Source organism: Protopterus annectens, chromosome 1.part0 (genome assembly GCF_019279795.1).
Source record: "Protopterus annectens isolate FY-2018-M chromosome 1.part0, PAN1.0, whole genome shotgun sequence".
In the NCBI taxonomy this organism is placed as follows: domain Eukaryota; kingdom Metazoa; phylum Chordata; order Ceratodontiformes; family Protopteridae; genus Protopterus; species Protopterus annectens.
In genome coordinates, this window is record NC_056725.1 from 1,904,807,964 (window position 1) to 1,904,832,099 (window position 24,136).

Below are 24,136 nucleotides of genomic sequence, written 5' to 3' on the forward strand. Positions count from 1 at the left end.
GGTTCATTTTCTTTAAACAGCACAACTCTTCTTATGCTGACCTACATCTTCAAAAACCCTGTTAATCCCCTGGTTGTAATTGTTAAAATTACTGTCTAATTTAACATTAGCTGTTACAGTTTCATCTGTTTCTGTCTGGGCGTTCAGCAGGTAATCACTGTGTTTAATTAAAAGTTTCAACATTTATAATCTAGTGTTGTGAAGAAAGTAATTCAGTTCCTTAAATAAAAATTAATTTTCATCAACTCCATTATGGAAAATAGCAATTCTAAGCCTCTTCGTAGTTCTTTAATTAAGTACATTTTTCAAGATAATTATTATCAGACATAATACTCTTGTATTTGAGAGATGCCTTCTTGAAGTCTTCTAAGAAATCAAAAGATGTAAAACATCAGTTCCAGAACTTAAATTACATATAAATCTGGATGCTTTTACAAACACACATGCAGGTTTCATTTTTTCATGCCATAACTCCATGAGCTTCCAAAGCCAGTTTCTCAGTGGCATATATATGTTTGTATACAAGTTCCAGAACTGGTTTTACCTGTGTAGGTGGATGCTTCTCCAAATAGGTATGCATGTTTAGTAAACTAACTCTCAATATCAGCTTATAATGTCATAACTCCATGAGCTTCCTAGCCAGTCTCTTAAAGGCAGGTGCACACACACACACGCGTATGTGTATGTGTGTGTGTGTGTGTATATATATATATATATATATATATATATATATATATATATATATATATATGGGTCCACTTTGAAACATCTAAAACCCATAGCATCTAATTTGATAACGTTGAGACCAGAATATCTAAAACCCTTAACATCGAATTTCATAACATCTAACACTACAAATCACAAGAAAATAATATCCCCTCCACATATAACACCACCAAACTACCAAACACACTTTTTACTACGTTTATGCAGGGGGGCAAGCCCCCATGCACCCCCAGTGTGGGGGGGGGGCTCCGTCCCCCACACCCTCCATAAATTGAATATACCAACTCCAAGATCACACTATAGTGGCAAAAAGTTAATTTCCTAAACCCACTGTATCGAGCCCCTCTGCAGAAACGTGGTAAAAAGTGTGTGTGGTAGTGTGGAGTCATTATATGTTGTTATATCTGGAGGGGATGTTATTTTCATGTGATTTGTACTGTTAGAGGTTATGAAATTCAATGTTATGGGTTTTAGATGTTTTGGGTTTTAGATGTTCTGGTCTCAATGTTAAGAAATTAGATGTTATGGGTTTTAGATGTTTTGAAGGGGACCCATATATGGATCTACTGCTTTTGATAGAATTACATTTGGTCAAAAATGATTTCAGGCAGCCCACTTCACTAAAAGCTCATTTGGTCAAATTCCATTTTGTCAGAAGTGGAATATAGCCCTTGCCCCACTGCAGTGTGACCCTGGAGTGAGAATATACATTTGGGGGGGGGTGGCAGTTTAGATATATATATATATATATATATATATATATATATATATATATATATATATATATACATATATACACACACACACACACATCTATCTATCTATCTATCTATCTATCTATCTGTCTATCTATCTATCTATCTATCTATCTATCTATCTAACAAACAAAGGTAAATGGTCACATTAACATTAAGGAAAAACCCAGCCAAATTTGGATGAAGGCCCAAGGGATATATATATATATATATATATATATATATATATATATATATATATATATATATATATATACACACACACAGACACACATACACACACACACACACACACACACACACACACACACACACACACACACACACACACACACATTTATTTTTTATAGTTATACATTTTGGTATGGAATCGTAGGAGTTGTGCAGCAAATGAGCTATGAGGCCATTACTTCCATTCATACCAAGGTTGAATTTCTGAATACCCATACAGTTGTCCAGCTGCTTTTTAAAGGCAGTTTGTCACACTGCTTAAGTTGGAGAGGAAGTTTGTTGCAGAGAAGGGCAGGCATGACTGACAAATCTAGCCTTCCACATTTTCTTTTTTATTTTTGGAGCAGATTTCTATCTCTAGTCCAAGTGTTAGTATGACTGTTTAATATTTGGAAGTGTAAGAGTTCCTGGGCTACTGGATCCCTTTTATCACAGATCAGCCCTAAGTAGTCTCTAATGCTGTATATAGACATATAACACTCCGAATCACAAGAAAATAACATCCCCTCCACATATAATACCACCAAACTACCAAACACACTTTTTACTATGTTTATGCAGGGGACAAGCCCCCCTGCACCACCCACACCCCCCGCAAATTAAATATACCAACTCCAAGATCACACTACTATTATTTTCATGTGATTTGTACTGTTAGATGTTATGAAATTCAGTGTTATGGGTTTTAGATATTCTGGTCTCAGTGTTATGAAATTAGATGTTATGGGATTTATATGTTTCAAAGTAGACCCATATATATATATATATATATATATATATATATATATACACATACATATATGAGAGAGAGAGATAGCAATTATAGCAATTTTGGTCAAATCAACATTTTGTTGTCAGCACGAACACATTAATGTTGAATACCAGCCAGGTCAAATCAACATTTCATGTGGTATGGGGGAAGGCTACTTGTATAAAGTTTGTTTTCATTATAAGTTTTGATGTGATACACCCATGTAAGTTCTGTTGTGACATACAGGCCCTCCATCAGAAGCTTACACTTATCAATATGTGGTATGAAAATGCAGACACACAGAGGAAGGAGCTGCACCACACCAGTAGGAGATTTTTTAACAGGGCATAAGCTAACTGGATGAAAGCAGCTATTTTTCTGGTTTATGTAATATGAAGTGTGATGCTAGAAATTCTTCCTTACTGCCAACTCGTTGGCATAGAGAGAGAACGCTCTAACTGCATTGCAGACAACAGAGCTTGAACAGTAGCACAGTTTCTTGTAGGAGATGGTAATGGAGATAGGGAGCAGCTGTAAACAGCTTGCTTATCATGGCAGGAGGAAGGCTTACTGCTTGGGCCATGGCTAATATGTGCACTAGGTGTTGCACCCCATGCTAGTTGATCCAAGTTCTCATGCAGTGCGAGTGCAGTTGCATAGTAAGCCCACAGGAATTCAGCGTGCAGAAACATGCTTCCCTTCAAAGTGCATCACATAACAGAACTTGGAAAAGCCACCTCTGGCAGAAGATTGCTCTTGAGTGGAAAGGGTAGGCTATCCTATGGGACAAGCAAGCTGACTTAATCCCTGTCACCTGACTCTGTAAACCAGAGAGTTAGCAGCTTTCATCCAGCTAGCTTATGCCTTGTTAAAATCTCCCTGGTGGTGTGGTACAGTTCTTCTTCCTCTCTCTCTCACTGTGTGTGTGTGCGTGTGTGTGTGCGTGTGCGTGTGTGTGTGTGCTTTTTCTCACCAGCTACTGACAAATGTAAACTTGGATGAGCTGATTGGGATTTCTGAGCAGGAATGAATGGGTTGTAGGGCTGTCACCTAGCCAAGGGATGCACAGCTCTCACTATGAAGAAACAAGTAGGTCATTTGGGTACAGTAGATGAGCCACAGGGGCTAGGTTCTGTGGAATGGGAATAAAAGTCCTGCTGAATTTTGAAGATGCTGTTGTGGTGCTCATTTCAGTGAATGTGAAGACACTAATAAAAGATGTCACCTGCTGATTAACAGGATGGCATAAATAATAAAATTCCATTTACTGTGTAGCTAGAAGGTAAGGTGATAAGCTTATCAGTCGGTACTGAGATATCATTCTGTCTACCAACTGTGCTGTAAGCAAACAATAATCTTGTCCATGATGTGCTGTGCAAGTTTTGTTTTCAGTTCAGATGATATGGCATTGTAGTAGTACAACAGTTTCCTCAAATGGTTGAGTTTTGCTCTACACAAAGCTATGTCTAAAATAGTAGTTTCATTTAGACTTGTTTGAAATGGGAATTGTGCATCTAACTGTTACTCCAACCTGAAATTTTACAACTGCATTGCCATAAATATAATTTAGTGCTAATCCCAGACTTCAGGCTCCAGCCAGTCTTTCATTTTTAGGAAAATTGTAAAAACTGATTTTACTGCCATGTATCTCCTGCTGCCTTACTGTCTGAAGTTGAACACTTCATGTCAGTCTTTATATTACTGGCAGGTCCCATATTCAGCATGATAGGGTTTAATGCTTATTGAATGAGCTATGGTAGTCATCCATTCACTACAGAATTTCTGTGACTGTTGCTATCATCTGTAGTATTTTTCATGCTGTTATGACTTTCTCCCTTGTCACTCCTGTATAAATATTGAACAAAAACATTTTTCTTGAAAAAGGTTTCTATCCTTGTTTCATTCTAGGTTGTTACCCTGCTCTGTAATTTTGATCCAGTGGTGATGCTTTGCTATGGGGTTCCCAGCAGTTTTTAAATGAAGAAATGTAAGCTTAATAATGTAACTGCAGTTTGCTGGCCCCTTTCAGCTAAAATCTAGAAAAGTTCATCCATCCCTTAAAGTCAAAATCTTTCTTATGGAGAGTTCATTGCTTAAGTCTGCCATGATTCTGTATGTGAACAGGCAGACTAGGCTTGAATGGAATGTACCGTATGAATAGCTCTGTATTATACTGGTTATGGATTCTGTTAATCACCATCTCTGCACCGATTTTCCATTACTGGAAGTGAAATTCAGCTGATCTAACTGGGGACATAACACTGCTGTGTAAAAAGACTGAAGGGAACAATTCCTGATCAATGGCAGCTGATGAGTTTTGGGCCATATTCTTTTGAGATAATTTAACTTAAAAATGTTGTTTCATATTCTACTTTGTTTTATTAAGGTTTTATTTATTTATTTTCTCCTTTAACTAGACTAGTAGCTTGGTTATGTGATACTTCAATCATAGTGATGCTTACACCTGGTCACTTTAGTGGAGCTTTTCTCTACATGATTATTGAATGTAATGATCCCCTTGGTATGTACCATAGACACGCAGCAACTTGAGAGATCTCCGAGATTTTTAACTAAGAAAATTCAGGGTCTCCAGCACAAGTCATATACAGACAGACTGAAGTCGCTGTGACTGTACTCAGCGTCTAGACTACTTAGAGGCGACTTCTGTCTGGTTTAAGGGCTATCTGTGACCCAAACCTAATGGAAATGCTGCACATCTGTCAGATGAGACTAGAGTCACCATTTCCAGGGGACCTCAGTCTAGCCTTTGACATAAACAGGACCTGCTGGAGAGACAATGCATCTCTGAAAGGTTACCTCTCCTCTGGAATAGGCTTCTAATCTATATCAAGCAGAGCACCTCCATGACCCTGTTTAAGAGCAACCTGGAGTGATGTTCAGAACTGCTTAATCTCCAGCATATACAGTATGTAGTTATTGTTGCATATTACTGTGAAGCAGTATCCTCTGTAAGATTAGACTGTGAAAGACTTCTGCATTTAGTTAAATGTTTCTTGCTCTGTAGCTCTTTTTGCCAGCCGTTCCATGATGCATTCCTGATTTATTTCAGGAAATGCTGTGACATTATCATAAGAACATCAGTTTGTTAATGCAGCACAAGCTTTTTATTATTAAACACATCAGATGCTGCATTCGTGGATGATGCCTGAAATTTGAATCTATCTGCTAATAGCAGCATCTGCACTAGTAACAGGTGAGTTTATAGTCACTTAGAAGAAAACTCAGTTATGGCAGTAGAACAAAAGGGCAATTAAAAAAGTCATATGGAACAAAGGATCATTTTGTTAAAGTTATAGTGGAGAACTGTAAAAAGGGGAAGAATCTAAGTATGGCATGGTTTGACTACAAAAAAGCATTTGATAGTATCCCACATTCATGGATAAAAGAGTGCTTAAAAATGTATAAGATACACCCTACACTGATTGACTACATTGCAGTAACCATGAAACAATGGCAGACCACTTTGCAATTAAGCCATGATAAAGGACAGATTATTATCCCAAGGATAAAAATTCAAAGGGGGATATTCCAGGCTCACTCTCTGCCACCATTGCTATTCTGCCTTGCCATTAACCCATTAAGCTGTTTACTTAACAGCGTGGGCCATGGCTTTAGTTTAGCTCCTAGAAAACAACCAAGTCTAATGACTTCTCATCTTCTCTTTGTCAATGATTTAAAACTGTATAGCTCATCAGATGAGGAACTGAAAGCACAGCTGCACGTTGTCAAAACTTTTTCAGATGATGTTGGAATGTCATTTGGTCTTAATACATGTGCAAAAGTGACCTTTAAAGCAGGAAAACTGCAGCACCAGGAAAACATCAGTTTGGGACAAGAATGTGATATAAAAGAACTTGAGCAAGAGGGAGTGTATAAATACTTGGGAAATGAAGGATAAGCAATAAAACATGAATGAATGCAAATAAAACTCAGTAAGGAATACTTTAGAAGACTTAAATTAATTCTGAGAACAGCATTGACATCTAGGAACAAGATCCAAGCTGTAAACCAATTTGCTCTTCCTGTCCTGACGTACAGTTTTGGAGTGATTGACTGGCCCCAAAAAGGGATGGCCTGAAGTTAAACGCCAAAAAATGTATAGTCATACCCTTCGGGAAAAACAAGGTAACCCCAGATCTAGTGAGGTCATTGTTCCCCTGTACTCTTCACTTATCAGACTAATGATCGAGTACAATGCCCCATTCGGGATGTATCTCACCCGACATCTGCAGCAATTGGAGAGACCCCAAAAGTTCCTCACCAAAAGGATAAAGGGACTCCAAAATCTGTCATATGCTGCCAGATTGAAGAAACTCCAGCTCTATTCAGTCGCATACCGTCTGCTCAGAGGTGACATGTGCCTGACATACAAGGCCATGTCCAACCCGGAATTAATGGACATGCTCCACCTCAAAAATCCAAATCCACCAAAACCACTAGAGCAAGCGACTTAAACCTTAGCACGGATATAAATAGGACGTGCTGGAGGGATAGATTTATCACTCAGAGACTCCCTATGCTGTGGAATAAAATCCCAGTCCATGTGAGGCAGAGCACCTCGCTGGCTCTGTTCAAGAGAAATCTTGACCTGTGGATGGGAGATCGTAGGTTTACCCCGGGAATCATCTCTGTGTCACTGCTGGACAGAGGCACAACAAACTAATGGGCACAGTATTTTTTCATATAAGGGGTGGCGTAAGCCACAAAACTTTGGGCTAGGCTTATAAATGCCTTTGGGCAGCTAGCCTAGTATAAACCTATGAACCTATGATAGATTAGATATTAAAATGAGAAGGATGCTTCATGCTCACCAGATGATTTATAAAAATCAGTGTATACCAAGATTATATATTTCCCATTCTGAAGGAGGAATGGGCCTCCTTGAAATTGATTACATGCATAGATCTACAGTCATGGGACTCCACACATATCTACTGACCTCACAAGATCCAAATGTAGTGAAATTTTGAAACATGAGGCGAATAAATCTAAGATGACGTCTCTGCTTAATTTAGCAGAAGCATATCAACGTCAAACAGAAATGGAAATCAAACCAGAAGTAGATAAAAACCAGGCAGCAACTGAATGTGCCAAAAAATAAAAGAAAAAATATAAGGTGAAAGACTAGATGAGAAGGCAAGAAATGTGGAAAAAACATAAATATATTTGCAAGTATAGAAAACTTCTGGACGAGCCTCATGTTGATCAGGAACGAACGCAGGAATGGTTAAAGAGAGGCAAATTCAAACCAAGAAATGAAAGGTTAATATTGACAGCCCAAGATAGTGGGCTATGTATACATTGGTTTACAAACTCTATTGAACGTGTGGGAGAAACAGACAAATGTAAGTTTTGTAAAACTGAATTGGAAACGGTCACATGCCTTGTTGCTGGTTGCGACACACTAATGGCAGAAGGACTGTATACTGAAAGGCATAATAATGTGGTGAGACTGTTGCACTGGGGATTGTGCAAACATTATGGTATTTAAGTGGCTGAAAAACACTGGAAACATGAACCACAAAGCATCATAAAAAAATAAGTTTTTATCACATGGGATCACCCATTACCAACAGTTCAAACAATAGATTTTAGAAAACTGGATATAGTAGTCCAAGAAAAGAAGACAAAAGTAGCATTGGTCATTGAAATCGTCACACTCAGTGACTATAATGTCTTGCATACAGAGAGAGACACAAAGGCATAAAATACCAGGATCTGCAGGCAGAAATGAGAGCAATGTGGAAGAAAGCTACCCAGACAGTTTCAATAGTAGTGGGAGCAACAGGTCTTATAAAAAAGAATTTACAGTCATATTTAGATATGTTACCAGTCCATGTAACTCCATATGAACTGCAGGAGGAGTCATTACTGGGCTTATTGCGGGTGCTGCGAAGAGCACTACTGGTTAACATCAAAGACTGAAACAATACTAATATTTAGAACTTTAATCGTACTTTGATATAGGAATGGGGTCCATTCCCGTCATGGTATTAGAAACCCAAAAGACTTGAAGAAATTAAAAAGTAACCATTCTGTTTAGTGTGGAATTATTCAGATATTTTTTACATTTGCAGTGATTGTACATATTGATATGGTTTCAAGTAATTAACATTTCTTTTTACATCGTCATCATGTGGACTCTTCTGTTTAAACTGTGCCACACGTGGCTGGGTGTTATGTTATGATACTAGTGAAACTTATACAATTTTTTATAGCTCGTCTAAAGCTACCAATAAAGTACATGTAATTTTTTCATCATAATAGTAAGAGGTGTATGCAGACAACAAAGTGGCTATAACTGCTAGTGGTGATGGTGGTGTGGGGGAGTATGTGGATGTAGTACCTTAGACTTTTGTCATCTGCTCATTTTGAACAGTTTCAGTATGGCTTAGTAGTACTGGTGTTTGTTTGGATACTGTAGCTACTGTGTGCTTGTGTGAAATAATCATGAAGTATGTTACTTTAGCTGTTATAAGCTACAATTGTAACTGCTGGGAATGGGGACTGTCTGTGGATGAAATGAGTGACTCAGCTGAGAAGATAGTTAAACAATTTTTTTTGCAGGATCACTGTGCATTTGTGTAAATTGGAATGCCTTACTATGGCCATTTTATTGCACTGAGATATGTGAAGTGTGTACAAACCAGTAACATGGCTGTAATTAAAGAATATGGACATTGGCAGATTATAATAGCAGTTTGAGTAGTCCTTTGAGGTTAAATTATTTTGAAATGGTTAGTTTTGTTATAATTGGTTACTAAATTTTTTCCCTTATTGCTGAAAAAATTTTCTGGACTCTACATTTAAAAGTAGCTCAAAAAATAATACCAGGATTTATGCATGGTCTCAAAAAATAAAACTAGCCCAAAACAATAACACCAGGATTTATGCATGGTCTCAAAAAAAGTATGTGTATGTGTGTGTTGGGGGGGATGGTTTGAAATCTGCCCTGAACCCAAGGTACACTTAATTTGACAATGTCAACAGATAACGTATTCAAACCTCAGACCCCACCACCTCATTGATGTTTTTGAAGTAACTGCAAGTTAATTTAGTGGGAGAAAAAAAACAATTCAAGGTAATTTGCTTTCCGTCTTCATCGGGCTGCCCAATTTATGCTTCATTAAGAGGAGCAATGTCTGACCACTGAAATTTTTTATTGTGAAATGGGGCCCTTGAAATAATTAGGGCACTTGGAATTTGTTTATCCGATCACCCAAACACTGGCCCTGTGCAGCATTGTGCGTTGCATAGTGCTTACAACACTAAATTAAAATTGGGACTGTTAAAAATGCAGATATTTGAGGGATTCATGCCCACTAGTGCTCACTTGTAGAAACCTTTGCATCATTTAAGATATCCTAAGTAGTCAGTTTTGTTGTAGTTTACCACTCTATATCTGTCTTTTCAGTTTACATGAAAATGGAGTAAATTACCACTTACCATTATGTGCAATTGTAATATTTCTGTTTACTCCAGTCAGTGTTGTAGCAAATTAATATGTATTTCGCCTGTTTAAAGAACTTGAAAAAAATCTGTAAGACTGGTATATTTTACAGTTTTACTGCAGTACAAGGTACTCTTGGCCATTTTTTAGTATTTTTTCAGCTGAGGTACAACATGCAAAAGGTTCAGTTAAGTAATCAAAATGGCTATAATGGCACACTTTACACCTCTATCATCTCTGCCTTCTCAGCTGAAAATACCATCGATAGCAAATTTGATTGTAAATGTGAATGCTGATGATATAGTAGATGATGTGAAAATACCTGCTTCTTGAGGAAACCTGAATTTGCCAGCAGAAATACTGACTTCCTGAGTATTTAAGAAAGGAAGGACAGGTGATTAAAATTATCTGTTAAACACAGTCGGTCTCGTTTTTGGTCAGTTGTTGGCTGTTTGCTTTTCAAGGCAAGCACTGATAATACTGCATAAATTTGCCTGCACTGTAGAGAGAAAGTACTCCTGCATTACTGTCTTAATTATTATTATTAATTATTATTTTAATTAAGTCTTTCCACTGAAAAACTTAATGCAGCAGATGAACGTGCTGCTAAGAATTCCAATTAGAAAGGGAAATAATTGCTGTTTGTGGTACTGGAGAAGGTAAGTCGAGAACACCTTTGCCTAGTTAATACATAGGTTTGGGAAATTAATGAGTTATCATACTACAGCTTGTTTAGGTAAGTTTATCTTGTTCTTTTATATGTACACTGGTCAAACTTGTATTGCTTGAGAAGAGTAAATGTAAGAGATTTTTGAAGTTTGTTTCTCAAGAGGCTTATATAAAACCCTGTAACAGTTTTACATGCATTGTATTATATTGTCCAGAAACAAACGAGGACATGCTTTCCAAAACCTGGGTGGAATGTTATTCCTAGTGCCTGGCAGCTTTTGTGTAGATGCCAGTGATTTTGGTCTGTGATAACTTTTTCCTTATATTTCAGCATAGCCTCTACAGAGTGATGCACCTTGAAAAAACTGTATAAGTCAATTGCTTTCATTAAGTAGGTCTCTGATTAACTCTGAAATATTTTTTTGTATATTTTGAGAGACCTGTGCTGTGGCTCTTGCGTAGCGTACTGTGTTCTGTACTCTGTGTACTTGGATTGGTATGGGTTCACTGCAGTCAGCTTGGCTTGTGTGTGAGAGAATTGTTATGTCAAATTTATGAAATTCACTAACTTAAACAGAAAAACATGATTTTTTTTTATTTTGTAATTTAAGGTGGAAAAAGACAAAGATCCTACAGATTCTGATGATGTATACCAAGCTTCAGAAGGGGCAAAATTTCCTGTGAAATGGACAGCACCTGAAGCAATTAACTTTTGCAAATTTTCTATTAAATCTGATGTGTGGTCATTTGGAATTTTGCTCTATGAGCTTGTAACTTATGGAAAAATGCCATATCCAGGTGAGTTGGGCTTTCAGAGTTTGTCTTTTTACTGTGTAGATAATTTATTTCCTGGTGTAATGGGCTTAGGTAAGTAGCAAAACTGGTGCTGGCTGTATTGCATAACAACTTTGCCTTACAATAAAGACAGTGTATTTTATAACACAAATCCTTTTTGGTAGAGAGTTGTTTTTTGCAGAAACTGACTCTGAGCAAATGAGTGGCTGTCAAATTTATCTTCTTTTGCATATATACCCAAAACTGCAAACAGCACTCAACCTTCTTAGAGAAGTTTGGTGAAGTATCAGTGTCTGTATGTAAAATGTCTGCAAACATTTGCTGTCTGAGTGACTGTTTTCTGAACTCAGTACTCAAAACTTGTGGAGGGGAGTGAAGGGTGTAACATCATTAACTCTGTTTTGTGAAGATTTGGAGGTAGTAACAGAGATTGAGGCAAAGCCCTATGTATGGATGGTGTCAGAGTAGTAGTCTTAAAAAATGAGGTCATGTAGTCCAATCTCACCTTCATTCTTACCCATGGGTTCGGAACTGAACCTTGTCTCCAACTCAGCCATACTCTAGCTCAAAGTCTTCAATTGGCTCGTGGCTAAGAGGTTTCCATCATGCAACAGGTCTATTCCCCAGATCTCATTTGCCACTCGTTATGCTAAGATGTGGTCTCGATTTTGGCTGTGGCTAAGTATACTGTTTATAAACTTTTTATAAACTTTTGAATTGTTATTGCTCAAAAAAGCTATTTTCATAGCTCTGTGTGTGTGGTAGTGGTGTAATACTGTCTTTGTTTTGTTTCTCTTGTTGTTTTTGTGACCGTTTTGGTATCCCATTCATTTCCTTTCTCCTCACTGGCTAGGCCTGTTTCAGTTAGAGGACCTAGTCCTCCCCTTTGTTTCCGTGTGGTCTTTGGTTTGGTGCTCCATTCTGTTAGCGTTTAGTGTTGTTGTGTCTGGCTAGTGGTACTATCCTGCCCTTGTTTCCCCAGGTTAGGCCCGTTTAAGTTAGATGACCTAGTCCTCCCTGTAGTCTTTTCCCGCTGGTTACTAAGCCGTTTTTAGTTAGAGGCCCTGTTTCTCATGTGTGGTTTAGTTGGGTCTAGTGTGTACGTATTGCTTTGTATCTGTGTGTGTTCTCCTTTTCAGCATGTCCAAGGATTCTAAGGAACACATGCCTTCGGGCTTTAAAAGGTGTGTTGAATGCAACAATAAAATGCCTTTGACTAATGGGCACTCTGTGTGCGTGTACTGCTTGGGGGCTATTCACCTCCAAGAGTCCTGCTTGTTTTGTCATTCCTTCAGTCCCCATGTAGTACCAGAGAGGAAGAACAAGCTCATTTTGAATGGACTGCTTAAACACCCTTTTGAGGAAGACTTGGCTAAGTCTTCCAGTGCATTATCCTCTCCAGCTAAAAAGGACACAAAGACTTCTAGAAGCCCTCTCCGGGTCCGTCTGTTTCTTCGGAGCAGCCAGAGAAAGTTGCTCTAACAGCTTCTCCTTTTTCGGTTCCATTGCCCTCGGTGCCGACAGAAGGTAGTGTCTTGACTAAGTCCGTATCGGCTCCCAGCCTTTCGGAGCCGGTTACAGATATTTTGGTTCAGAGCTGGTTTCCAGTTATTCGATTGGGTTCTCCTTCACGCAAGTCCCTTTCTGTGGGGAGATCCAGATCTCCAACAATATCCTCCAGGTCCTCCAAGACCCGTTCCAATGAGAATGTTGATAGAGTGGTGAAGAAACTGCTTCAGTCATTGGTGTTGGCCAAATTGATTTCGGCTCCGACCCAGTCGGCTCCGGAGCCTATGGCCTCTTCATCCTTTGTTGTTCCTCCTCTGAGCCTTTCTTGGCCTTAGGAGCCAGAATTGTCGGTTCCGTCAGGTGCCGTTAGGTCAGTTTCAGTAGCCTCACCTGGCCTCTCAGTTCTGATTTCCGCTCCGACCCCGTCGGCTCCGTCCACGGTTCTCCGGTCGGACTCGAGGGGGGGGGGCTCGTGATGCTTCGGCTCGAGTGAGCTTGGACCCAACATCTGCTTCGGACCTCATCTCCTCAGCGCCGAGGGCTACTACTGTATCCTCTACAGTTAGTCAGTCTTCTGAGCTGGGGTGATCAGCTTTCGAGGTTATGAGGAGCGTGCTGGCCAGGTTGTCAGCTGCATCCTACAGCACCGATACTCTGCCCCCTCCAGCACCAGTGTCAGTTTCAGATCACCCTCTATCCATGGGCAGCGGAGACCCTAAGCCTCAGGATACCTCAGTGAGTGGTCCCCAACTTTCTGACGTCTCCCCAGAGTTTTTACCTGAGGAGCCTTCCAGAACGAGATTGTGTAAGAGGAAACAACTTGACTCCCTGGATGAGTCTCTCATGTCGGACACCGACCTCGTGTCAGAGGGGTCCCCCAAGTTGTCTTCTGAAGATATCTCTTTTTCAGATATCCTGGAGATCTTGAAGCAGAGAGGCGGCTGGCCCTCCAAATCCCCTTCTGATGAGGAGTCGGTGTTCCTGAAGACTTTTAGGTCTCAACCCTCCGCCTCTTGGGTTTCTCCCCCTTTTTGATGAGCTACTAGATCTTGTTTGTCAAAAGGTGTGGGAAACTCCTGACACTGTGGAACTGGTCCCTAGGAGACCCCACTGACAAGGAATATCTAACAAAAGGCGTTCCAGTAGATGCCATGGTGGTGGCAGCTGCCACCAAGAAGGAACTTGCTGAAACTTCGTCCACCGTCCATCCGCCTAACAAGGAGTCCCGGGCTATGGACAGGTATGGGAAGTGTATATTTACCTCAGTGGCCTTTACACTGTGGTCACTGAACTACTTGACGCATTTTACAAGGCTCCAGAGAGATCTCCTAAGAGAGCTAGGAGATTCCCTACAGAGTAACATTTCTGATGCCGTGGCACAGAAGGTCAATGCACAGATGTCTACCCTAAATTCCCTTACCAAGTCCTCCATGAGGCTGATCTCATACGCAGCCAATGGAGTGAGTAGGGCAGCAGGTTCCAGAGTCTCTCTTAAGAGACACTCCTGGATGTGCCTGTGCAATTTCGTGGAGACCTTCAAGTCTACGTTCACCAACGCCCCCCTTTGACGGTTCATCATTGTTCGGAACCAAGGTGAAGGACACTCTCACTAGGTGCGAGCAGGAAGGAAAATCCCTGTCTGCTGTGGGAGTCCATTTTTCCATGCCTTCTGGACCTTACCCCAAGGACCAGAAGGGTGGAAAAATGTGGTTTAGAAAGTCGCACAGGTTTTTTCAGGGCGCACAAATTGATTCCCCCTCCGGAGGCAGGAGAGATGGTGGAAATTCAGGTAGAGGAGGCCCACGTAACTAGGGGGACCGTGATTCCTTTCATGGTTCTCCCTACCAGCGCTCCTGAAGGGAGGCCCGACTGTGCATCTCTAGAGCCGGTCGGGGGTCGCATTTCTTTATTCCCAGAAGCCTGGCAAGATGTCACCCAGGACGAGTTTGTTTTAAAGATAATTTCCAGAAGTTATCATATTCCCTTCTCTTCTCCTCCCCCGCCAACAAAGAGAATCCCAGATGTTCCACCCAGTTACAGGGATTCCGCAACTTTAGAAATAAAAAAGTGGCTTTCAAAGGGAGCCTTCCAGCCTGTCCCTGCAGACCAAGTAGGATTAGGGACTTACTCCAGATTCTTTTTGGTGCCGAAAAGAACAGGGGAACTGAGACCCATCTTCAATCTCAGCCAATTGAACCTTCATATACAAACGTCCAAGTTCCGCATGGTCACCTTACAGTCAATACTCCCTCTGTTAGGGAAAGATGTGTGGATGTGCTCCATCTACCTCAAAGATGCTTACTACCATATCAAGATCGACAGGGCATCGAGAAGTCATCTACACTTCCGGCTGGGAGCCAGTCATTTTTCGCGCTCTGCCCTTTGGTCTCATCACAGCCCCCAGGGTGTTCACCAAATACATGGCAGTGGTAACGGCTCACTTAAGACGTCAGGGATTCCAAGTGTTTCCGTACCTGAACGACTGGCTCCTTTCTACCACCACCAGGTATCTACTGTTACAGACCAGGGACACCACTATTACACTGTACCAAAGGTTAGGAATTACTCTAAATTGGAAAAAATCTGCCTTGTTGCCCTTGCAGCATGTCACTTTTATCGGCGCCAAACTAGATACGGTGCTCATGAGGGCCTTCTTACCAGAAGAGAGAATTCAGGGTCTACAACAGCATGTCTATGCCTTACTACCATTGAGGGAAGATCAAGGCAAAAGTGGTCCTCAAGTTATTAGGGACCATGGCTGCTACAATCATGCTAGTTCCCCTTGCCAGACTACACACGATGGTTCTTCAGTGGCTGTTTTTTGCCCAATGGTCACTACAGCATCTTCCACTCTCCCATTCTGTTCTGATTATGGACACATGCAAGCAAGATCTACGCTGGTGGCTTCAGGCCAGCAGTCTCAACTTGGGCAAGCCGTTTGTCCCATCTTCTCCAGTTGCCACGGTGACCATGGATGCCTCCCAGATCAGGTGGGGAGGCATTATCTCGGCAGGACTGGGCAGGACTGTCCAAGGCACGTGGCAGGATCATGAGACCCATTTGCATATCAATGTCTTGGAGATGAGAGCAGTGCTATTAGCATTGCAAGCACTTCAGAGCTTTCTCCCTCTAGGGACAATTGCAATCCACACAGACAACATGTCAGTGGTATGGTATCTGAACAAACAGGAAGGAACCAAATCATACCCCCTTTGCAGAGAGGCACTTCGAGTTTGGCAGTGGGTGGTGTCTTCCCAATGTTTTCTAGTTGCAACGCATATACCGGGGAAGTCCAGTGTGATTGCCGACAGGCTGAGCAGAACTATCCTAATGCCTCACGAGTGGTCCCTGAACAATTATGTTGCGGAGAAGATCTTCCACAGATGGGGTCAGCCTTTGACAACCCCCTCAATGCAAAATGCAGCAGCTACTTTACCCTTATCCCCGCCGAGGGGGAGACACCCAAGGACGCTCTGGTTCACGATTGGCTCTTCCGGTCTCCTCTACGCCTTTCCACCGTTACCTCTGATATCAAAGGTCATTCAGAAAGCACAGTCTTTGAGAAGCAAAATGATCCTCATTGCCCCACACAGATTTGGTTTCCCTTCCTTCACCTCTATCTAATGGACAAGCCCTGGATTCTTGACCCAGTTCCAGATCTGCTGACTCATATGTCAGGACAGTTCCATCCCTCCATCCAGACCCTCAAGTTGACAGCTTGGCTGCTCAAGTTCCGTCCTTAGTCAGGCTTTATGATTTTTCCTCGGAAATGGTCCTATTCTATCATCTTCCCACAAACCTCCTACCAGGAAGATTTATTCCAGTAAGTGAAAGAGATTTTCTATTTGGGCCCGTGAGAGACATATAGATCCTTATACAGTGCCTATTTCGGCAATATTAGAATTTCTTTCTCAACTCTTCAGTCAGGGGTCAGCTGCAGCAACCATTAAAGTGCAACTGGCAGCGATTTCTACCTTTCACGTTGCTAATGAGCCCACCCTTATGGCTCTTAGGCTTTGTAGGGCTTTTCTGAAAGGGACCTTGTTACTCCGACCTCCAGCCTTTGATCCAGTGATGCCATTAGACCTCAGTTTTGTATTACAGAAGCTCACCTCAACTCCCTTTGAGCCCGCAGCTACGTGTGACATTAAATTCTTGTCATGGAAGACAGTATTTTTGGTAGCCATAACTTCAGCTAGGCAGGTCTCTGAACTCCAAGCATTATCGGTTAAGCCGCCTTATTTGATGTTTCACAAAGATAGGGTCTCCTTAAGAACCAATCCTTCCTTTGTTCCAAAGGTTGCCTCTGTTGTCAATATCAACCAGTCCATTGAGATGCCTGTGTTTTTTCCCGAATTCTCCAACAAGGCAGAATTTAGATTTCATCAGCTAGATGTTCATAGACAATTGCGTTTCAATTTACATAGGGCAAAAGATTTCAGGAAATCAGATCAAATGTTTGTCTCGTTTTCAGACACTAGACTTGGGGTTCCTGTTTCTAATCCAAATAACATATAAGGAGGATACACCAGGACAATCGAGGCCAACCAAGTAAACTCCAAATAAATTCAAAAATAGATTTTTATTAGGACATATAAAGATGAGTGAGCACTTTCACATCTCCAGGACGCTTCATCAGACTTAATTAAATATCACCATAAAACATCCTTAAATAGTAATAAGAGAGCTCCTATTGGAGAGCTAATACAACACCTAATAAAGAAGCTAGTCCATTGGTAATTTAAAAAGTAAGCATAGCGCTTCTCTGCTAATAGATACTATATGACTTGCATAACAAACAAAAATATTAAACACATAGATGCATATAAAAACATATAAAAACATATAAAAGACATATAAACAAAATATATATAAAAAACATATAACAAAACACACAAATATATAGGCTTAAAAATATATATATAGAATGCATACCATAGTACAACGCTTAAAAAAACTAGTCTTTTTATTAGCGTTTAAAAGGTCTATCTGCTAAAAAATTGACTAGCTTCTTTATTAGGTGTTGTATTAGCTCTCCAATAGGAGCTCTCTTAAGGATGTTTTATGGTGATATTTAATTAAGTCTGAAGAAGTGTCCTGGAGACGTGAAAGCGCTCACTCATCTTTATATGTCCTAATAAAAATCTGTTTTGGAATTTATTTGGAGTTTACTTGGTTGGCTTCGATTGTCCTGGTGTATCCTCCTTATATGTTATTTGGATTTTTTCTTCTTTTTGAGAGGGTACTTTATCCTGGTTCGTGTTTTCCTGCTTCTTTCATTTTTTGGATTTTCTACACGACAGGGACATGACAGAAGGAACCAATGCCATAACTGAGGTAATGGGAGTACAAAGGAAATTTGACTGTAAACAGTTGCTGAGTTTGGAAGAAAATCCTCTTTTAAGACTTTCTTATGTTGAACTTACTCAGACATTTTCTAAACAGAAAGACTCTGCAATACATATAGAGACTCTACAAACAATGCGTAAGTTGGAGGACATTCTAACTAAAATAAAGAATATTCAATGGCAGGAGAGGCATATGGAAGCCTGTCTGAGATTTAAAATAGTCCCTAGAGGGCTTTGTGTTTGTAAAATGCCCACGTTTAGTTCTGCCTATCCAGATTTATTGACCAAGTGGCAGCAGCTAAACTTAGAGACTAGCTTCAGCTATATGAGATTATTAGTTGAACAGTATCAACAGAATGAGCAGATTCTACTCTGAGGCATTAGTGCTTGAAAAACAACTGTTATCTACGCTAACTGATGTTCAACTTAATAATTTTCGCTCTGACATTACTACTACTATGACAGCTTTGGATAATAAGCTGTTATTAAAAAAGAAGAAACTTGAACGCGACTGCTCAGATTTTGCGAGCGGGAACGTTTTCCAGTGGCCGAGGGAATCCACTTGACCGTATAATGATGTAACCAGAGATACCATTGGAAATCATTCAGTTGAGCGTTCATCTTCGTTGCTTCCCTCTGCTTCCGGTTCTACTACCCCTGCAGTAACAGGAACGCAGAACGCTGAACAGTCCTCTTGCTCACCTTCGCTTTCACTTGCAGTAAATCGATCCAAAGACATTTTGGGGATTAATGAGCAAGTAGTTTGTAAAAAAACGGCAGTACTTGGTGGACCTAACCCTCGCGACACAGGGAAAGACATTAACAATCTCCATTTTCCACTACCTTTTCGAGTGGAGAACATACCCATTTGGAGTCCTCAGTACAGAGGAAGGAAGCGGAAAACTTCAGAAGGTCAGTTAGAGTTTCAACGCAAATCATTGAAACCAATCCATCAGACTTAATAGTCAATGTTTCAAGCTGTATTTTAACAGAACATGAGTTATCTGTTTTGAATAGAGGTCTTTCGTTCATCCCTTCTCAGAATGTGGATGTTAGTGAACTTATTGTTGATATTAAACAGTTAACTAGGAATGTTGCCTTAGCATTACAATTTAAGAATGATGACACCCATGCTATGAATGCTGGTTTTAAAAAACCCTCTGTATATATACCATCTTTGCATCCTTTACTAGATAGCTTTGAGAAAGCATGTATGAATGATTTTCTATTACATTTTGAGAACAATAAGACCAAACCTGAATTTTTTAACTTAACAAAGGAAGAGAGATTAGCTCTGAATACTTTAAAGAACAATACAGACATAGTTATTAGACCTGCTGACAAAGGAGGAGCTGCAGTAGTTTTAGATAAAATTTACTATGATAATAAAATCACGGAACTACTATCAGATTCCAGTACTTATGTTAAACTTGATTCTGTGGATTTAGATAAGCTTATTAAAGTGATGCATGCTAACCTCTATGATATGCTAATATGTTATGTAATAGATGAGAACCTATATAGTTATTTTTTAGTTGAGAAACCTCTGGTTCCAATATTTAGAGGTCTCCCAAAAATACATAAGGACATGAATAGTCCTCCACTTAGACCAATTGTGTCGGGAAGAGGTTGGCTAACAGAGAGTATATCCATTTTCTTAGAGAAACAACTTAGGCCAGTAGTAGATAACACTATGTTTATTCTTCATGATACTCAACATTTTTTAGAGACTTTAGCATGTCACAATATAGGTGATGAGATAAAGGACTCAGACTATTTGGTTACGTTAGATGTGACCGCTTTATTCACGAGTATACCTAATGACGTGGGTATTGATTACTTGAGATTATTTTTACTACAAAAAGGGATGTCTAACAACAAGGTTATTATGATTTCCATGCTGCTGGATTTGGTCCTCTCCAATAATGTTTTTACATCACACAACAGCTATTACCTTCAAGTAAAAGGCGTAGCAATGGGCACTTCATGTGCCAATTCATACGCTAATTTAGTTTTAGCATATTGGGAATCCACTTATATTTTAGAACATGAAATCTACTCCAAGTATATTAGATATTACAGGAGATTTGTGGACGATGTGTTTTTAATTTGGAGAGGGGATCTCATTACTCTACAGGAATTCATTACATATGCTAATGGCACTACTACGTTCTTAGAATTGACTAGAACTACCTCTCAAACTAAGATTGAGTTTTTAGATGTATTACTTAGAAAAGAAAATGGGGGACTTAGAACTGAGGTTTTTCGTAAATCCTGTAGGAAAAACACTATACGTCATAGAGACAGCATGCACCCTCCACATATATATAAGAATGTTATCAATAATCAAGCAGCACATTTTTCAAGGATTACTAGTGAGGACTCAGTGTTTGTAGAAGCCATGGAGAATATGGAAGAGGAATTTATAGATAGGGGTTATCACAAGAAAGAACTTAGTGGTCTACATAATATAGAGCGTGAAGGAAAGGATAAACCATATATATGTAGTACTATGCCTTCAGTTAGGACCAGAAGCAACTATGCTAAAAACAATAAAAAAAGGATAGCAATACCATATACTAATAATAATTATTCTGCGGTCAATACCATTAAAAAACATTGGAATATTTTACAATTTGATGAAGATATTATGAGAATAGTAGGAGACAGACCTGCATTTAGCTATAAGAACACCAAGTCTTTGAAGAGGTTATTATGCTATGAAAATAATAGATATGATGGCATGATTTCACAAAGGAAAGGTACGCATGCATGTCGTACCTGTAATCAATGCAGCTATATTAAGAATTCTAATGAATTCATACATCCAGACACAGGTAAAAGTTATGAGTTTAATAAATATGCAGATTGCAAAACTAGAAATGTGGTTTATTTAGGTCAATGCAAGAAATGTCAATGTTTTTATGTAGGTATGACCACTAGAACTCTAAGGGAGCGCATTAGGGAACACATTTATGCCATCAGTAAAGAAGATGAAACTAATGCACTGGCTAACCATGTGCTACAAAGAGATAGCACACACACATTTAGTTTTTAGTGTTGGAACATATTTACAGTATTGAGAGATTAGGACAGAAGAAAGAAATCAAATGGATACTTAAGCTAGCAGCAGATAGAGGTCATGGTCTCAATGACAAAATTTCCCTGAAACCTTTTTTAACAGATAGACCTTTTAAACGCTAATAAAAAGACTAGTTTTTTAAGTGTTGTACTATTGTATGCATTCTATATATATATTTTTAAGCCTATATATTTGTGTGTTTTGCTATATGTTTTTTATATATATATATTTTTTTATATGTTTTTATATGCATCTATGTGTTTAATATTTTTGTTTGTTATGCAAGTCATATAGTATCTATTAGCAGAGAAGCTCTATGCTTACTTTTTAAATTACCAATGGACTAGCTTCTTTATTAGGTGTTGTATTAGCTCTCCAATAGGAGCTCTCATTACTATTTAAGGATGTTTTATGGTGATATTTAATTAAGTCTGATGAAGCATCCTGGAGACGTGAAAGCGCTCACTCATCTTTATATGTCCGCATAAAAATCTATTTTGGAATTTATTTGGAGTTTACTTGGTTGGCTTCGATTGTCCTGGTGTATCCTCCTTATATGTTATTTGGATTTTTTCTTCTTTTTGAGAGGGTACTTTATCCTGGTTCGTGTTTACCTGCTTCTTTCAGTTCCTGTTTCTAAGGTAACCTTGTCTCGCTGGATCTCCTATTGCATCTCATTACCCTTTAAAGTGAAGGCTCATTCTACACAATCTGTGGCTACCTCAACTGTGTTTCAGGCTAGGATGTCTATGGATGATATTTGTGCTGCAGCAACATGCGCTTCTCCTCATACCTTTATTAGTCACTACAAAGTAGATCTGGTCTCTAGAGGCAGATCTTACTTTGGTTCCACAGTGCTCAAGAGTATTTTTCACTGAGCCACCCAAGATTAAGGTGCTAGGGACGCTGTCCCATGGGTAAGAATGAAGGCAAGATTGGACTACATAACATCAAAAAGTTGTGTACCCACCATAACGTTCGATGTATGCAGTCCATCTCGCCTTACATTTTTACTAACCCTCACTCCTACCCCCTCCTGGAGGACCTGGAGGTATAGTCTCTAGGTGTCAGTAGTCCTTTCTGTTGGGGTTGTTGTTCTGTGTGTGTGTGTGTGTGTGTGTGTGTGTGTGTGTGTGTGTGTGTGTGTGTGTGTGTGTGTGTGTGTGTGTTTGCAGCAAACAAGATTTGGGGAGTAGACCTGTTGCACAATGGGATACCTCTTAGCCACGAGTCAATTGAAGACTTTGAGCTAAAGTATGGCCGAGTCAGAGCCAGGTTTGGCTCCAAACCCACGGGTAAGAATGTAAGGTGAGATGGACTACATACATTGAACGTTATGGTGAGTACATAACTTCTTGTTTTCATTCCTGCTCAAAGTTTCACCTTTAGAAAATTGTAGTTTTACTTTTGGACTGAGAAGAGCAGTGGCAGGTCTGTAATCAAGATGGTGTGGCCTACCAGCTTAGTAAAGCAATGTCAGAATTGCCTAGACTGGCATGATTCATAGGACATGCCTCCTAGTTCTGAACCTGAATGAAATAGTGAGTTGTTACTGGACTTAAAATAGCACTTCAAGAATTGCCCAAAACAAACACCTGGTTTAAATGCAGGTTTACAAATGTAATTGATACAAAAGTATCTTGGGCCAAAGGTTGATGATAGAGTTCCACATCCCATCTTCAGACCTGCAATTGAATGCTTTAGACAGTCACATGAAGAGAAGAGTTCTGTGCTGATGATCACCTGATGGTGAATTTAGTTTGGTGGAAAGATTTTTAGTATGTAGTGGAGTTCTGCACATCTGTTTAGAATGCCTGCAAGAGGCTTCTTTGCAAGAAGAATTCATCTCATACAAAGGAAAAGACTTGACTGTACTGTATATGAGACCAGGGACAATGAGTGGACAGCACTGAAGGCCTCAGTCAGTGAAGTGGCCAGAAAAGTAGTCTGTGCTTGCCATAGATGAGTGACCCTAAAACCTTCTTACATACACTTTTCATGGTGAACAAAGTGGTTGAAGCTAAAGAATATGGCATTCGTGGGAGTGCTAACAGAGGGCTTTTCTAGGGCCATGATCACAGTTCACTCTTCTGATCCTTCTGGAAGGCATATGTAGTCCAAGAAAGCTGCACTGACAGCAGTGGCTGATGTAGGACATCAGAGGAGTCTGGATGAGTCGTCTAGGAAGACTACTGGGCTGGCACAGAGATTTTGGTAAACCGTCTGCCACCTTGGGAGCTCATTCAAGCTGTACTAGTTGAGGGCAAGTACTTATAAGCACTACAGGGGAGATTGTGAGAAAATGAGACAGATTTAACATTTTAAGAAACTCATTGTTTTGGAAATGTTTATCCTAGCATGAAATACTTTGTGAAATCTTTAGGGGATTAGGGTTCATCACTGTAGCTGAAGGCTGCAAGTGAGGAGGAGATGCCATGTAGGGATGAACTAATGTGATCAATGTGCCTATTCACTGTTCCATGAGAGGTCAAGAGCTGTAATTGTAGAATGGGAGGCTGTGGCAGCATTAGTCCTCATTTTTAAAAATGCCACCTCTAAGATGATGACTCCTGTCAACCCCCCTTAGCCAAAGCATATGCTCGTATGCTGTGGAGTAGAATCTCACTGATTGAACTTTGGATTTGGAATTTATAGTGCTATTGTCTCCCTGCATTGGATTAGTGGACCAACTCTGCCTGTGTGTGGGGAGGGGATAACATGAGCTTTGAGAAACGATTTACAGTATTTTTTTTTAATTTAAATAAGTCATATTCCTGTTTTCTCCTACAGAAATATAAA

General features: G+C 39.8%; 1 protein-coding gene across 1 annotated transcript in view; it reads left to right on the plus strand.

Annotated features, from left to right (window-relative positions):
• The window catches only part of FRK (fyn related Src family tyrosine kinase), a gene marked incomplete in the record, with an annotated part of 231,482 nt that overhangs the window by 138,313 nt on the left and 69,033 nt on the right, over positions 1–24,136 (plus strand). Inside the window, 1 exon segment of the mRNA XM_044076811.1 lies at positions 11,215–11,401. Coding sequence (XP_043932746.1) covers positions 11,215–11,401 — 187 coding nt within the window.